We start from the raw sequence: 15,610 nt of genomic DNA, 5'->3' as shown, positions 1-15,610 counted from the left end.
CACGGTTACACAACCAAGAGGCTCGTTGCCACACTAAAATATTCAGTGGATGCTGTCTGCCAAATATATCTCTGCAACCAATCAACATGTAGGTAACTATTCAAAACTACATGTACATACACACATTTGCTATGTTCAGGAGGTGAACACACACTATAAAAACTTCAAATCAAATATACTTAACTCTTACCATGAAAGACAAAAAACAGGATTTAAGCAAGGAATAATAATAAAAAAAACATCCACTTGTTTTCTGTAAAGATTTTAATAACAAATCATTTAACAGCCATTTACACAGGTATGATATTTAAGTCAAGATAATGACTAGTTTACGAAGTTGTGTTGGGGGGGGGGGGGGGCATCTGTTGGCAGATTGCAGCAAGATAGTTTTTTAATTTTTTTCATCAACAGAAATGTGTGTTTGTACTGGTAACAGTGGAAGCCTCAGCTAGCCTGAGACTGGGTGCCACACCACTGTACTCTCAACTGGCACTCAACACAGCTGCCACTGGAATGTAGAAACGGCGGTAGCCTGCCGATACTCGGGCCGCTCGAGTGACTGATCGAACGCCACACTTCAGTTCTTCCTCTTGCTCTTGCTGGTGGATTTGGCGGGAGTCGCCACGGGAACGGCAGCTTGGTAGAGTGCTGCAGAGACTTTGTTGATGTAGTAGAGTGCGAACAGTGAGAAGATGAGACTGTGGAGAGAAGAACAGGAAGGATTCTGACCTTACAGGAATACAGCCTGTAACCACAATACTGATCTAGCCAGGTCATTTCTGTGTGTTTCTTTCTCTTAGATGTTTTTATGATACTCACCACGTGGTGACGCACACACGATGCACCAATCCAGACGCAAACATAGACAGACACAGGCACAAAAGAACTGGCAGAAACAGAATGAACACTGTTTACTTCTAAAGCCCATATAGGTACCAACAGTCGAATAAAACATGCATAACAGCTACTCTAAATATCTGAAACTGAGGATTTTGTTATAAAAGTCAATGTAAGCAAATTCACAAGCAGCTTTTAAAATATATGACAACAGATCAGTTTACAGTAAAACCAGCAGGTCTGCCCACTCACTCTCTGGGAAAATCTTTGCCTGGAAGCCTTTTCCAAAGATGAGGTTCTCTAGGTTACTGACGGCCTGTGAGTGCAGGTTAAGGACTGATGTAGGAACAGCGATTGAGAAATTTGCAGCGAGTTACGCTGCATAGAACTAAAAATCACAGAAATGCTAGAATTGAGTGTTTGGCAACAACCAAGCAAATTCTAGATTAAACCTCAAATAAGCTCTTTCTTTGAGTAAAGGCACTGACCAGCTTTGACAAGCAGATTTAGTGCATTAACTCAGAACCGGCAGCAAGCGTAGGATACAGTGAGGGCGCAGACGAAGAGCACGGAGCCCAGGAAGCCACCCAGGATGGTCAGCCACTCGCTGGAGCCCAGCTGTCGGCTAAACATCTGCATACCAGCAAAGACCAGCACTGACAACAGGCTGGACAACACCAGAGACGTCCCAGTGTTCACCGCTGAGAGGGAGAGGGACATAGAAGAGCTGTAGAGGACACGGCAGACCAATCTAACACTCTAACAGGAACATTTAAGTTCATGCAATACATCATACTTCAAGCCAAATAACACAGGCTGAATGTGACAGCATACAGCGGACACGCCAGCATATTTAATATCCATCCGAAAACCTCGGGCTGATTTTTTTTTAGAAAACACAATGTGAAATATAATTAACCGTCATGATCTGTTAGAACATTTGCACTCGTATGTGTAACTGTTTGTGTAACTACTCTCCCAGGACTATATTTCTCTTTAGATAGCAGTCTCGTACGTAGACGAACACACACAGGAAAGCGGTCCGTGTAGGACACGTCAGTGCGCGCCCGACAAAGACGTCCGGCTGGAAACAAACACCCTCACACAGCTGCAGATTCACCAACGCTTCTTATACATTAAATAAATGACTGTTATTTGCGTAACCGCTTGTGCAGTGAAGACGATGGTTTGTTTTGAAGTACTGTCGATCAAACGACACCACTTTAGCTCGGCTGTAGAGACGCTAGTTCGTAAGAGAAGGCAAACGCAGGAGCCAAGCGAACCAGAGTCCGCCGCGCCACTCGCATGTTGTACATACGTGTAACTCTGCGACGTAAAGGGAATAAAACTCACTCAGACAGCTAACTGTCTACACAAGGCTTCATTATTCCATCTATGCCACCTCGAAGAGGTGTAAACATACCCATTCTTTATCCCGACGCGTGATGAAGGACGCGTGTTCCGCTGCGGCGCTTTGACTAGTTCGCCTGTCTGCTCTCCAACACGTCACTTAGCTAACTGCGCTTGGACGGCCGTGTGTGCTGGCGCGCTGCGCCCTCTACCCCCCACCTGCTGGACAGTAGTGGCCACTGCAGTTTTTATTATGGCTATTATAATAACACGACTGGAATCTCAGATTACGATTTGCTATTTGGCTGGCATCCATAATCTCTTTTAAAGTTTTTATCCTTCATTTTTATTATTTTTTATTTTTTTTACAAAACTGCTGTGCCACCGTTTATCCAGAGAGCACCAATACGCATGCTCTACCGCGACTGAACTCGTTTCATCAGTAGCCTTCGTAGTAGAAGACACGAGACGTCTGCTTAGACCATTTCTACACATATCTATCACCCGTACGGCTCCAAAATGGGAGCAGTTAAACTGGACTACCCTGTGGCCGCATCCGTTCATCGTGAAAACATTAGGCTTCAATTTGATTTCTTTTATATGAGCTTATATTAATGCCAACATTACAGGCCAGTACAGTGTCCAGTTATTTTCGCATTTGATTGTCTGCAAACTGTCGCTGCAAACGGATAGATGGACTTGGCAAAATAGCTTCTGTGTCAACATTTACACTTTGGCTAATTTTCAACAATGACAGACGCGGAATTACAAACATTTACATCCATCATGGATGCGCTCGCTCGCATCAGCGTAAGTATTTGTGCTGTTTTGTGCATTAGATCATCTGTAGCTCTCGCATGTTGTTCATTAGTTCAGATGTAGCTCTCTCATGTTGTTCATTAGATCATCTGTAGATCTCGCATGTTCCTTCATCCCCCGTTACATGCAGATGGAGATCCTATCTGTCGGACGGGCAGTTTGTCCTCAGGCTACTGCAAACATTCGAACAAACCGGGTTTATTTATGTAAATTGTGTATTCGTCTTTTCATTTTTTTGTCAGAGACAAGGCGTTTAATAACTGATGCGACCATTATATAAATATCTAGCAATTTTGCTTTTTAAAAATGAAACTAACGCAGCGAGCAGCTTCACGCAGGCCCGTCTGTGGCGTGGTTCTGTACGGGGCGAAATGTACAGCATTTCGTATCACAATGGGTATTCTCGCACGTTTAAACAGTAAATTGTTTCAATTTGATCTTACTTTCTGTCTGTAAATTACCACAATATACTGAAACGGAGCGTAAAGCGTATCTATATAGGAAAGTGAAAAATATGAGAACATGACGATGAAAATGAAAACAAGGCCTCAAGAACGTGCGCTCATCTGCACGCGCTAGTAGGATGCTTGTTGCCATAGTGACGGAACATGCAGGCTAGGAAATGCAGCAAAGCGGACGAGCCGCACGGGAAGTGACCAAACTGAAAACTATTCGAGTTATTGTGTCTCCTGATTAACAGACAGGTTATTGTATTATGCTTCTCTTTTAAAGTTAAGAAGGAATTGTGGCAGTGAAGTGAGCAGCATCTATAGGATCTGCTGTCCTAACCCGCCCTCACGACCCTTATGGGCTCGTAGGTGTGTGTACCACATAAGGCATGTCAGTTCTCCAGGGCCACAGTTAGATGCATCAGCCTCTCTCTCTCTCCCCCCCCCCCCCCCCTCCTCTCTCTCCCACCCTCCCTCACCCTATCTGAGGCTCAGAGGATGTGATCATGTCGAATCCATTTTATTTATATAGTCTGTCCACCTACTTTCTGTCTGTTATCTCTAAATAATTAAAGGTGACTCTGTCGCTCTTTGTCCTTCTCTCTCTCTCTCTCTCTGTCCCTCTCTCTGTGTCTGTCTCTCCCTGTCCTTCTTCCTGTCCCTCTCTGTCTCTCTTTGTCCTTCTCCCTGTCTCTCTTTGTCTCTCCCTGTCCCTCTCTCTGTCTCTCTTTGTCTCTCCCTGTCCCTCTCTCTGTCCTCCCTGTCCCTCTCTCTGTCCTCCCTGTCCTTCTCTCTGTCCTCCCTGTCCTTCTCTCTGTCCTCCCTGTCCCTCTCTCTGTCCTCCCTGTCCCTCTCTCTGTCCTCCCTGTCCCTCTCTCTGTCCTCCCTGTCCTTCTCTCTGTCCTCCCTGTCCTTCTCTCTGTCCTCCCTGTCCCTCTCTCTGTCCTCCCTGTCCCTCTCTCTGTCCTCCCTGTCCCTCTCTGTCCTCCCTGTCCCTCTCTGTCCTCCCTGTTCCTCTCTCTGTCTCTCCCTGTCCCTCTCTCTGTCCTCCCTGTCCCTCTCCCTGTCCTCCCTGTCCCTCTCTCTGTCTCTCCCTGTCCCTCTCTCTGTCCTCCCTGTCCCTCTCCCTGTCCTCCCTGTCCCTCTCTCTGTCCCCAGTCCAACATGGGGAGTATGGAGCGGGAGCTGCGATGTCCTGTGTGTGAGGAGGTGGTGAAGCAGCCCATCGTCCTGCCCTGCCTGCACAGCGTGTGTGTGCTGTGTGCGGCTGAGGTGTTGGTCCAGAGAGGTTACCCCCCCCCAGAGCTCCCCCCGGAGCCCAACACACCCACCTCCAGCCCCAGCACACGCTCGCCCCGCCAGGCCCGCAGACCCCCGCCAAAGGCCGATCGCCTCGACCGCGTGCTCAAGACAGGTTTGTGTGTGTGTGCACGTGTGTGTGTGTGTGTGTGTGTAGTGTTTTGTGATATTTTTATACAATGATGTCAGTATAATAAGCTTAAGCATCTGACTGTATGTGCTGTAAAATGACATCACTGCAAGTGTGACATCATCAAGGGCAAGACTCGATGTGTGGGGTGGGTGTGTGTGTGTGCAGGATCGTTGCAGCAAATTCTGGGCCCTGTACACTCTTAATGTCAGTGGGCCCCTATAAATGCCAGTAAACGAGGCACATGAGGAAAATGGGCCCCTCTCCCTACTCGGGCCCTGGGTAGTCAGGTCCACTTTTCCCCCCACTACCACGCCCATGTGTGTGTGTTTGTGGGGTGTGGATGTGTGTGTGTGTGTGTGTGTGTGTGTGAGTTTTGCTCCCTGTCCAGGTCTCACTGCCTTCGTTTCTCATTCTATTCATTCCCTCCTTTTTCGTTCTCTTTCTCCATCCTTTCTTTCTCACAATTCGTCTTTTCCTTCCTCGTCTCTGTGTCTCTCCCAGCATGTGGGACGTGTCCAGGCCGTAGACGGAAGGACACTCCTGCTCCCCTCATGATGTTTCCGTGTCCGACGTGTCGGCGTGATGTGGAACTGGGAGAACGTGGACTCACTGACTGTCTACGAAATCTCACACTGGAGCGCATTGTTGAGAGGTCAGACGTCTCACACACACACACACACACACACACACACACACACACACACACACACACACACACACACACACACACACACACACACTATGATCAACAATAATTCCTCTAATGAACGATTTTCTCTCTCTCTCTCTCTCTCTCTCTCTCTCTCTCTCTCACACACACACACACACACACGTGTGTGCATGCATGTATATACAGGGTGGTGAGCATTTTAGCATCTTGTCTCAGCCCTGTGTAACTAACTCTCTACCACAGAATCACTTATGCTGACGCGTTCCTGTCAATCCACTGCAAGACACCCAAACGTGCCTTCACAAGTTTAATGAGCATATATGACAAAATCCCACCGCACAAACAGCAGGACAGCGGAAAGTTACAAACCAGCAGTTGTGGCAGGCGAGAACGAGTCAGACTGAAACAGGGTGAGATGAAGGCAGCATGAAGGTGGCTGACAGGGAGCTTCACCCAGGCGTTCTCCTAGCGACAGACAAAGAGAGCATGCTAACTCCGCCCCCTATACTTTATAGTGAGAAATGTGCCTGTCTCCCAATATCTAGTGCAGAAGAACCAGCAGTGAATGACCTAGCCTTAATTACAGAGCAGCCGAGGGGGGCTGGCCTTGTGGAGTCTGCTGATGTGCTGTTGTGGGCATTCTCTGTGATGCGCTGAGCTGTTGCAATGCTTGAAGATATAGAGCCAGATAAACTGTGCTGTTTGCAAATAGACCCCCACACACACTTGTCTGATCCAATTTTGAAAGTAAGAGAAATAGAGCATTTACAAAAAAGGATTGCGTAACTAGAGAGGCAAGATTATGGACCATGATTCTGGCAGAACATTAGTGGAGATGAACACACAGGCCTTGCCAGAGCTTCTTCTAAAATGTGCATTAATCCTAGATGGCAAAATATTACTGATTTGTGTGCAGGTACAGGCACACGGTGAGTCTGGGCACCATGGCCGTCATGTGCCAGTTCTGCAAGCCCCCTCAGGCCCTGGAGGCCACCAAAGGCTGTGCCGACTGCCGGGCCAACTTCTGCAACGAGTGCTTTAAGCTGTACCATCCCTGGGGCACACCCCGCGCCCAGCACGAACACATCCAGCCCACGCACTGCTTCCGTCCCAAGGTAGGAGTGTGGGAGTCTCTCTCTCCCTTCCTCCCTCCCTCCTTCGCTCTCTCCCTCCCTCTCTCTCCTTCCCTACCCCTCTCTCTCTCTCTCTTCCCATCTCCTTCTGGATTGTGGGCACAGGGGCTGTAGGGCTTCACGTTTATGTAACCACGGTGCTTGTGTGTGGCACTATAGAGACCCACAGAAAAGAACCCGCTCTCCAGCTGGGGGTCAGAGGGGAAAGGAAGTGGAGGTGTGTTATAGTGCACTGAGAGGGGTAGGTTCCGGCCCTCCCAGCCGGGTGAATGTTCCAGAACCTCCCCGCCATCGGGGTGGCCAACTGTCCAGAAGAATTCCTGCTTCTGTAAGGAAGAGAGATAGCCATCAGTGGGAGGAGTGAACACACGATGCGGGCCAGTTTGTCAGTAGATTCAGTTCCTTCCTCACATATTCAGCTTGAAAACATACTGATTTCATCCATGTATCTACATTTAAATCTACATTTGCATTTACATTTACACCTACATTGACATTTAAATCTACATTTACATTTAAATCTATGTTACGTTTACATTTACATCTGCATTTACGTTTACATTTACATTTAAATCTACATTTACATCAACTTTTACGTTTGCATTTACAAATTCAGATCAAATTACTTAAGTGTTTTAGTTGTCGAGGTATACCTAGTTAGCACAAATAGGCTAAAGTCCCAAAATACCCATACTGTGGTCTACAAGGAACGTTGGACTTTAGTCAGAGTATGTTAAGGAGAGAATGGAGAATGACTGAAGCTGTCCTACATGAACCGATATTGACTGGTGGGTACCAGGTTTGTGACATATTTCCTAGCATCCTGACTCTTGTCACACCTTTTCGATCAAATGTGGGCAAAAACTAAAATGTGGAAAAACCCCAAACGTTTAAACCTGCAGTGAAACAGTTTCTATTTCTCTCCCATTCCATCCTCCCTGTCCCTGGAGGCTCATCTCTCTCTCTCTCTCTCTCTCTCTCTCTCTCTCTCTCTCTCTCTCTCTCTCTCTCTCTCTCTCTCTCTCTCTCTCTCTCTCTCTCTCTCTCAGCTGCTGGTGTGTGTGGAACACGAACAGGAGCGATTACAGTTCTACTGCTGCACATGTCAGCGCTTGCTCTGCGCTCTGTGTAAGCTCCGACGCCTTCACGCCAGTCACAAGGTCATGCCCATCGCCCTCGCCTACCAGACTCTCAAGGTATCGCCGACCGCTAATCCGTTTCGCGCTAGCCCCATGAAACGTATTCCTACCAACTCATTAGCCGCGTTGAGAGCCCTTAAACGCCGGTGCCTGTCAACTCCGTCATGGCACAAAGTGTGGAAACTGCACTTTGTGATTAAAATGCGGGTAGCTCTGATCTGTCCTTCATATCAGCTGTGTTTATGTGGCCTGTCAAAATGAGCAAATTAGCTCCTGCCTCACTGCCTATCACGGTACACGTTTTTAATGTCATTCCGTACCGCGTTACCAACTGCGTTCTCACTCTGCCTTGTCAAATTTAATGAACATAAATTGGTCAGTCACAGCTGTGATTGGTCTCAGTGCTCACAGTGGAATAATGGAGAAAGATGAATAGATAGAACTTTGATTAGATCATCTGTGATGACTGTCATGGAAACCCTCTGAATATCACTTTTGCATTAGCATTACTATTACTGTTACAAACACATTTGATAATAGCACATCTTCACTTGTATAAACTAAATAAAGTTTTATAGGGTGAAGAATAAAAACAGCTCAAGGTTTTCAAGGGAAATGTACAAATTAAAGAAGCCTGAATTAAACCACATAATTTAAAGGTGATGGACCGGGAACTGAAGGCTGAAGTGAATAAGCATTTTCTCTGTCCGTCAACCAAAGGTACCGGAGAAATAAGAGGAGGCACAGAATTTCAGGGCGTCCATTTAGATGAATCCAGATCTTTGGAGCAATAAACCACAAGGCTGCTGCTTCTTCTGTGTTTTATTCTTGTAATATTGAGCAGAACTTCATTTGATAGTGTTAAGATCTGACTCAAAATCATGGTGCCAGACCCTTTAGAACAAGCCCCCCCCACACCCCCCAGGAGACTCAGAGCGGTGGGGTGATGTCACTGCTGGAGTTGTGACTCTTAGCCACACTTTGTACATGACGAGCTGTTGTCTGTTAGGTCAGTAAGTAGGGCAGCAGTGGCCTGAGGGAGTCCGTCTAAATCCTGACTCAGCTTCCGTCACGCAGCCTAACACAATATTAACACACAAGTTAAAACTCTCAGGTAGTAAAAACACCTGGAACTTTTATCTTGCTATAAAAAAACACAATAATAAACTTCAAAAACACTGGAGACTTAAAAATATTTTGAATTCACTGGTGTGCTGCAGGGTCTCATATTTTGCTCCCTTATATTGTGTGTACTAATGTGTACTAGTGTGTACTAGTAATGTGTATGACTCCTACCAAGCATGGGGTCTATACACACTAAATATATTATATATAACAATGACCTATGCTACATATACCAATTACATTTACTGTAGGATAAAATCGCCAAGGAGATGAACTACATCTTGTCCAATCAGGAGAAGATACAGGCACAAATCACCCAGGTGGAGAGTGCCATCGCTCAGACAGAGGTAAATCATTGTTGATAGAAACCACAAACTTTTCTTTGCCTAGACACACAATGCACTGTAACCTCATACGTTTTGTTCTTGTAATGTGAAGTGAGTCCTATAAGAGTTTGTGTTTGTGTGTGTGTTTGTGTGTGTGTGTGTGTGTGTGTGTCCAGATGAACAGCGCCATTGCTAAGGAGCAGCTGAATCAGTGTGTGAGTGAGTTGCGGGGGGCACTGGCCGAGCGGCAGGGGGGGCTGGCCAAAGCTTTGGAGGGGGCGCGGTCCCGTAGGGTCGACGCCCTTAACAACCAGCTGTCGGAGAAGCAGAGTTTGCTGGAGGACGCGGGCCTGGTCACCTACACGCAGGAGCTGCTGAAGGAGAACGACCAGCCGTGCTTCGTCCAGGCCGCCAGGATCACCCACAACAGGTGAGCGAGGATAGGCCATCGCCTGCTCAGGTCTGGGAACGCACCTAATGACCAGTTTATTAGTTTATTAATAAGCAGGTTACCCGTCCTCTGGTGTGCTCAGGCTGGGGAAGGCCATCGAGAACCTCCACCACTTCTCCCTCTCTGCTGACCCCTCTCTGCGCCACTTCAGCGTGGACGTCTCCAGGGAGCTCAAGCAGCTGAGCTGCGTGGACTTCATCCAAGGTTGCTGTCCTCCGTACATCTGCGTTAAACATCTGCTTACTCCTGCATTCAAGCTTTTTAGCTTTTTGCTGTTTAGTGGAATATCGAAGGCATTTCCAACACAATTCCTGCATAATTGTTTTGTTCCTAGTGATAAAACATACAAGTAATGCATCAAACGTGCTCAGTAAGGCACCTTCCTTGTACTAAGTTGCTACTTTATCACTCAAATGAATGAAGTGGTCTAGACGACTTGCTCAGACGTCTGTTTTGGGTCCAACTCACCGTCTGTCTTCCTCTCCTGCAGCCCCATTGGCTCCTGTAATTGACACTCAGAAAACTCTGGCCTATGACCAGCTCTACCTGTGCTGGCGCCTCCCCCAGGACTCTGCCGCCGCCTGGCATTACTCGGTGGAATATCAGAGGAAAGTGGGTGGAACTGGGCCGCTGTGGGGCGGAGTCAGATCTGAAGGGCCAGGGGGCTCCAACAGCCCGTGGCAGCGTTTAGATGAGGTGGGCGGGACTAGTGCAGTGATTGACAGGCTGGAGATGGACAGCGTCTATGTGTTGAGAGTGAGGGGCTGCAACAAGGCTGGGTTTGGGGAGTACAGTGAGGAGGTGTACTTACACACGCCTCCCGCGCCAGGTACGATGAGCACGCGCACACACACACACACACACACACACACACACACACACACACACACACACACACACACACACATACACACACCCACCAGTGAGTCCAGTCTTGCTCCCCAACTCTTGAAGTATTGCTGACAGAACCTTTAATACCTGCTCCTGTGCTACACTACCTATGCACTCATGAGATATCTTCATCCTGAAGTCGCCCTCTTCCACTTCCTCACGCCTCTGTCATCCTCTGCGTTCACTCCGCATGGCTTCCTGCTGCTCCCTTTGTACCCCACGCATCCATCACGCTCTTCCTCCGCCCGTGTGCACCCTCTTCCTCGGGGCTCTGTCCTCATGGATGACCTAACACAGACCCACACAGACCAGCCTCTTCCTCTCTCCGTCTTTCTTCGCATGTCTTCCTCACTCTCACTCTTTCGCTCCGCCCGTTTTGCTCCACCCGTTTCTTCTGTTCTCCTCTGTTCTTTGTTCCACCCGTTTTGTCACCTAAGCTCTGACTTGTATTCCTGTGGGACCTGGAATATATCAGCTGCTTTGACCTCCTCCAAGTCCTGGAATATGTACAGTGTTCGTGCTTCCCTCTCTCTCCCTCTCTCCCCCTCTCTCCCCCTCTCTCCTCCTTTTCTTCTGTCGCTTCCCTTAAACCCCACCCAAAAACCCTGTTTCCTCTTCCCTGTACCTTGTTTTGCCCTAACCCCGCCCCCGGACCCGGACCAATGTTGTCCGTTCGCCACACTGTACCCCCGCCTCCCCCGCCCCCCCGCCCCTCCCTGTGCCCGCCCCCAGTGTTGCCATTCTGTCTAGACTCTCGCTGGGGTCTGCACGCGGAGCGGGTGGCTCTGGGAAAGGGTCAGACGTACGCCCGCAGTGTGCCTGGCCTCACCCTGCTGCACGCCGCCGACCGCGCCCTCACCTCCTGCCACCTGACCTCCGACCTCCTGGTGGCCGACGTGTCCATCACGCAGGGCCGGCACTACTGGGCGTGCTCGGTGGAGCCTGGCTCGTACGTGGTCAAGGTGAGCGGGCGGCAGGTTGGGTGTACCGTGTTCCTGTACTGGGAAGAGTGATGTGTAGCTAGCTGCCAATGAGGTGTGTGTGTGTGTGTGTGTGTGTGGGTGTGTGTGTGTGTGTGTGTGTGTGTGTGTGTGTGTGTGTGTGTGTGAGCAGGTTGGTGTTGGTCTCGAAGCCAAGCTGCAGGAGTGGTTCCACTTGCCCCAGGACATGGCCAGTCCCCGGTAAGGCTGATGAGAGTGTTTGCTAGAGGGTGTTGGAGGACTCGGTGTATGAACAGCTGGCTGTAAACTCTCTGCACTCCAGACGAGAGTGGAAACTTCATTTCTTAGTCAGTCTAACTTTCTTCCAAATGAATTATTTTGATCTCTTTTTTTGTTACATATGTGTTTGGTTCATCCTGCCCTTTACACTTTTATGTTTACGGTATTCTATCCTGTTAAGGTATTCAAGCACTATGACCTGACAGGTGCTGCACAAATATGTGTCCTGCCGTGTCCTGTCGTGTCCTGTCGTGTCCTGTCGTGTCCTGCCGTGCCCTGTCGTGTCTTGCCGTGTCCTGCCATGTCCTGTCGTGTCTTGCCGTGTCCTGTCGTGTCTTGCCGTGTCTTGCCGTGTCCTGTCGTGTCCTGCTGTGTCCTTACGTGTGTCCTCCCTCTTCTCTGTAGGTACGATCCTGACAGCGGCCATGACAGTGGAGCAGAGGACGCTCAGGACTGCCCGTCCCCCTTTTGCTTCCTCACCATGGGCATGGGCAAGATTCTACTGCCCAAGTCTGGGGCATCATCTACTACCCCTCTCACCGCCCCTCTGCCGCCCCGTCTCGGGGTGTGCTTGGACTTTGAAAAGGGGCGGGTCGCTTTCTATGACGCTCACTCTCTAAGAGTGCTGTGGGAGGGGCCTGTTGACTGTTCCGGCCCTGTTTGCCCAGCCTTCTGTTTTATTGGCGGAGGAGCTCTGCAGCTGCAGGAACTGATAACCAATCGCATCACCGAGCCCGCCCCACCCAGGAGAGTAACCATCCAATCAAATGTTACCAATCTCAATAACTGAAGGTATTAATCTTCTTTACCGACAAGCACCTTTTAAATAAGTTTTCTTTTATGAATTTTTTATTTTGTTTATCTCCTAAGCTTTTTTAATTTATGCCTCACATATTGGTGACATTTTATAATAAGGTTTGCTCATGCAGTAATACAGTAATACAGTGCTTAAATATCAAAGCATGCTGACTGTATATATGCAGATTATTGGAAGACTAAATAATGAGAAATCATTTGATTTCTTTCTAACAGAACTACAGTATAACACATGTCAGGTTTGGTGCATGACTATTATGATACATCTTTAGACATATATCATGAATAATTCATTCAAATGCTCATTTAACTGAATGATTTCTCATTATTTATCGACTATTTTTACATGGCCTGTAAAGCACCATGTAAAATGGATCTTGTTAAATAATTTGGAAACAGGCCTTGATTTAAATTTTTACCTGCATTTTGTAGGATTGTTCAGTTGGCTTGAGTACATTTGGGAGCCCCTCTGTTTGAGGTCCGGGTTTTGTCCCTGTGTTGCTGGTGTGGTTGGTAGTCCTGTGGGTCAGTGTTCTGGACATACAGGGGGCTTTTCTAAAGCACTCTTTAATTGTGATTCGTACCTGAGGTTTGAGTCATGGCGTTGTGTCGTGGTAGTTGTAGCAGTAATATCAGAACCACATTGGAACTGTTTTCTTTACAGAACACTCAGAAGCACGCTCAGCTGATGTCATATGAATTACCTTATGAATATGAATATGACTTACCACATTTTTTCTATCTCTCAAAATGAGCTAAAATTTCACCAAAAAGCTAACCATAACTACTACAGTAATTATGGTTAAGACAATATGAAAATAAACAGCTAGTCAGTGTAACTTTATATCACAGTTGACTGTATATGACAGCTTGGGCTACTCTGGTGATGTTGAAAATAAATCTGTAGTTTTACAGTGAAAGTAAAAAAAAAAAACATAGTGACAGTGTTTCTAACAGCATGATACTATCAGTTCTACAATATGCACACAATGACTTCTAATAACTATTTATTAATTTGATGCTATGATTATCAAATGATCACAACATCGATTTAATATGACATATTGTCAGAACTCTAATTACCACCTGTCTTTGAGTTACTGTTTTTTATGTGAGCGTATGTACTGATTATAAGTATCAGATCTTAGAAAAGTGCTGAATTTTAGCCCGTTGTCTGGCCATCACTGACCAGGCTGAGCTGAAGTATGAGGGTCAGTGTAAGCTGTTGTGCTGTCAGCTGTGTGTTTCACGCATACGTTAATATGGCCAAAACTGCACCAGAACCTGATTGTAATGGTTTACTTCAAAATATTTCCTCATTACAAAGGTTTATATATGTAAACATGTGGATTTCTGCAGAATAGTTTCATTTTTTATTTATTTAGAATAGTTTCATTTTTTATTTATTTAGAATAGTTTCATTTATTTATATGATTGTGTGCAGTGATGGTAGGAGGGGCAGAGGGGGCAGGGGCACAAACGTATGTGCTCCGCTAGAAATGCTGTCAGAAGTGGGGTGGTATTTTGAGGCCATCGTTCAGAGGTCATGTAAAAGGCCCAAGGTCAACACCAGGTGCTGCCCTCTGTCTGTGGTGCAGGGAAGTGACGTTAGAGTCGCCACTTCTGTCAGGACAAATAAAAGCCAAACACAGAACCTGTCTACAACATACAGTTCTTGAATATATTATTGAAGGTGTCATTTAAATTCAGTCAGTTAATGAATCAATGTTATAATGCAACTTATTAGTAAATGCAGGTGCGGCCAGAAGGAAGCAGACAGGAGTGAACTGTGCAGTGTTCTTCCAGCGGGGAAGTGCACTACCCCCACGGTTTTTACATAATGGAACATTCCAAACTTACGATTCCTGTCGATCTCGATTTGTCAAAACCTGCTGTGTTTGTTTTTTCTGGTAATCACTTCTAACCTCATACTGTTGTACGTCTGTTTCCTGTTAGTTTACACCTTCTGCTGCTTCTTGTCCAGACTGTTAAAGGTTCCACGCGTTATTTTAGGCTAATTCCTCCGTGTAAACACTGCGGGACTGTGCAGTGTTCCTCACATGTATGGAGATGGAGGTCTGTAGACTGAATCATAGAATAATAGACACACCAGGTTCAATTAGAAGTGAGATGCAATTGTACCAGTCCACATGTTAATAACTGTAAAATAAAGAAAATGCATTTCCAGTTCAAAATATACTTGAGCCAAACATTACAATATGAATCACATTTTTATGAAGTATGGAAGGTTTTTAGTTGATGCTGTTTAACTAAATTGCCTGTTTATGAACTATTTTAGAAAATGCTCTAAAAATGCTTTGAAAGGCGGTTGTTGATGAAAAAGACCTGTTCCTGTTGTTTCTGATTGATTTGTTTACCACCTGAATGGATATTGTGTGTGTGTGTGTGTGTGTGTGTGTGTGTGTGTGTGTGTGTGTGTGTGTGTGTGTGTGTGTGTGTGTGTGTGTTTGATACAGCAATAAAGGCAGTGCACTTGCACAAAGCTCTGCTTTTGTTCCATGTTTTTGTCATTCCTGTGTCTATGTTGCTTGTCAGTGATGTTCAGACGTAATGGCTGGTGACTCTATTTAAAATGTAGCATTTCTTCTGTGTTTTTGGTGCCTGGAGATGTTTGAAAAGTCAAAAGTGAAATAAATTAATCAAATAGATCAAAATAGTTATGTGATTAGTAATGACTAAACAGACTAAACAAACATGTAGACATAAGCATGCACCTCATTCCTTAGTCTATTTTATTTTAACACAGGTAACGGGGGTTTTGAAACTAGCTGCACACCTAACACAGGTAAAGGGCGGTCCGATACTAGCTGCACACCTAACACAGGTAAAGGGTGGTCTGAACCTAACTGCACACCTAACACAGGTAAAGGGCGGTCCAAAACGTCCCCCCTTAGCGTCTCTATGTCACACCTCCACCCCTTCCTTCTGTCT

At 46.6% G+C, this 15,610-nt stretch overlaps 2 protein-coding genes and 1 long non-coding RNA gene across 5 annotated transcripts; 1 reads left to right on the top strand and 2 right to left on the bottom strand.

Moving 5' to 3' along the window:
* Nucleotides 1-274: 274 nt before the first annotated feature.
* Nucleotides 275-2,395, bottom strand: krtcap2 (keratinocyte associated protein 2). Its single transcript, XM_076970638.1, has 5 exons — nucleotides 2,261-2,395; nucleotides 1,384-1,538; nucleotides 1,090-1,153; nucleotides 820-886; nucleotides 275-698 (listed from the first exon to the last, which is right to left on the bottom strand). The coding sequence occupies exons 1-5, from the start codon at nucleotides 2,262-2,264 to the stop codon at nucleotides 578-580; spliced, it is 411 nt and encodes a 136-aa protein (XP_076826753.1). The 5' UTR covers nucleotides 2,265-2,395; the 3' UTR covers nucleotides 275-577.
* A 48-nt stretch (nucleotides 2,396-2,443) lies between these two features.
* Nucleotides 2,444-15,167, top strand: trim46a (tripartite motif containing 46a). Of its 3 annotated transcripts, none has more exons than XM_076970635.1 (12): nucleotides 2,444-2,997; nucleotides 4,614-4,869; nucleotides 5,389-5,539; nucleotides 6,474-6,672; nucleotides 7,740-7,886; nucleotides 9,206-9,301; nucleotides 9,457-9,710; nucleotides 9,814-9,935; nucleotides 10,222-10,560; nucleotides 11,355-11,584; nucleotides 11,736-11,803; nucleotides 12,248-15,167. In XM_076970635.1, the coding sequence occupies exons 1-12, from the start codon at nucleotides 2,938-2,940 to the stop codon at nucleotides 12,630-12,632; spliced, it is 2,307 nt and encodes a 768-aa protein (XP_076826750.1). In that variant the 5' UTR covers nucleotides 2,444-2,937; the 3' UTR covers nucleotides 12,633-15,167. The 3 variants fall into 3 exon arrangements, with proteins under 3 accessions (XP_076826750.1, XP_076826752.1, XP_076826751.1); XM_076970636.1 differs by lacking the exon at nucleotides 2,444-2,997 and adding an exon at nucleotides 3,629-3,710; XM_076970637.1 differs by lacking the exons at nucleotides 11,355-11,584; nucleotides 11,736-11,803; nucleotides 12,248-15,167 and adding an exon at nucleotides 10,920-11,323.
* On the bottom strand, nucleotides 2,855-3,567 carry LOC143473573 (uncharacterized). The gene is made up of 3 exons (XR_013120550.1): nucleotides 3,450-3,567; nucleotides 3,324-3,363; nucleotides 2,855-3,179 (listed from the first exon to the last, which is right to left on the bottom strand). It is a non-coding gene; the product is annotated as an uncharacterized LOC143473573 (long non-coding RNA).
* Nucleotides 15,168-15,610: the final 443 nt, after the last annotated feature.

This window comes from Brachyhypopomus gauderio, chromosome 13, assembly GCF_052324685.1.
Source record: "Brachyhypopomus gauderio isolate BG-103 chromosome 13, BGAUD_0.2, whole genome shotgun sequence".
Classification (NCBI taxonomy): domain Eukaryota; kingdom Metazoa; phylum Chordata; class Actinopteri; order Gymnotiformes; family Hypopomidae; genus Brachyhypopomus; species Brachyhypopomus gauderio.
Note: the sequence above shows the minus strand (reverse complement) of the source record. Positions and strands in the feature narration are given on the sequence as shown.

Coding starts and splice junctions, on each gene's coding strand:
- krtcap2 (XM_076970638.1), bottom strand. Junction 1,154..1,383: donor TCTTCGTCTGCGCCCTCACT/GTATCCTACGCT, acceptor CTGCACTCACAG/GCCGTCAGTAACCTAGAGAA. Junction 887..1,089: donor GGCAAAGATTTTCCCAGAGA/GTGAGTGGGCAG, acceptor TGTTTCTGCCAG/TTCTTTTGTGCCTGTGTCTG.
- trim46a (XM_076970635.1), top strand. CDS start 2,938: ATGACAGACGCGGAATTACAAACATTTACATCCATCATGGATGCGCTC. Junction 9,936..10,221: donor CTGCGTGGACTTCATCCAAG/GTTGCTGTCCTC, acceptor CCTCTCCTGCAG/CCCCATTGGCTCCTGTAATT. Junction 11,585..11,735: donor CTGGCTCGTACGTGGTCAAG/GTGAGCGGGCGG, acceptor GTGTGTGAGCAG/GTTGGTGTTGGTCTCGAAGC.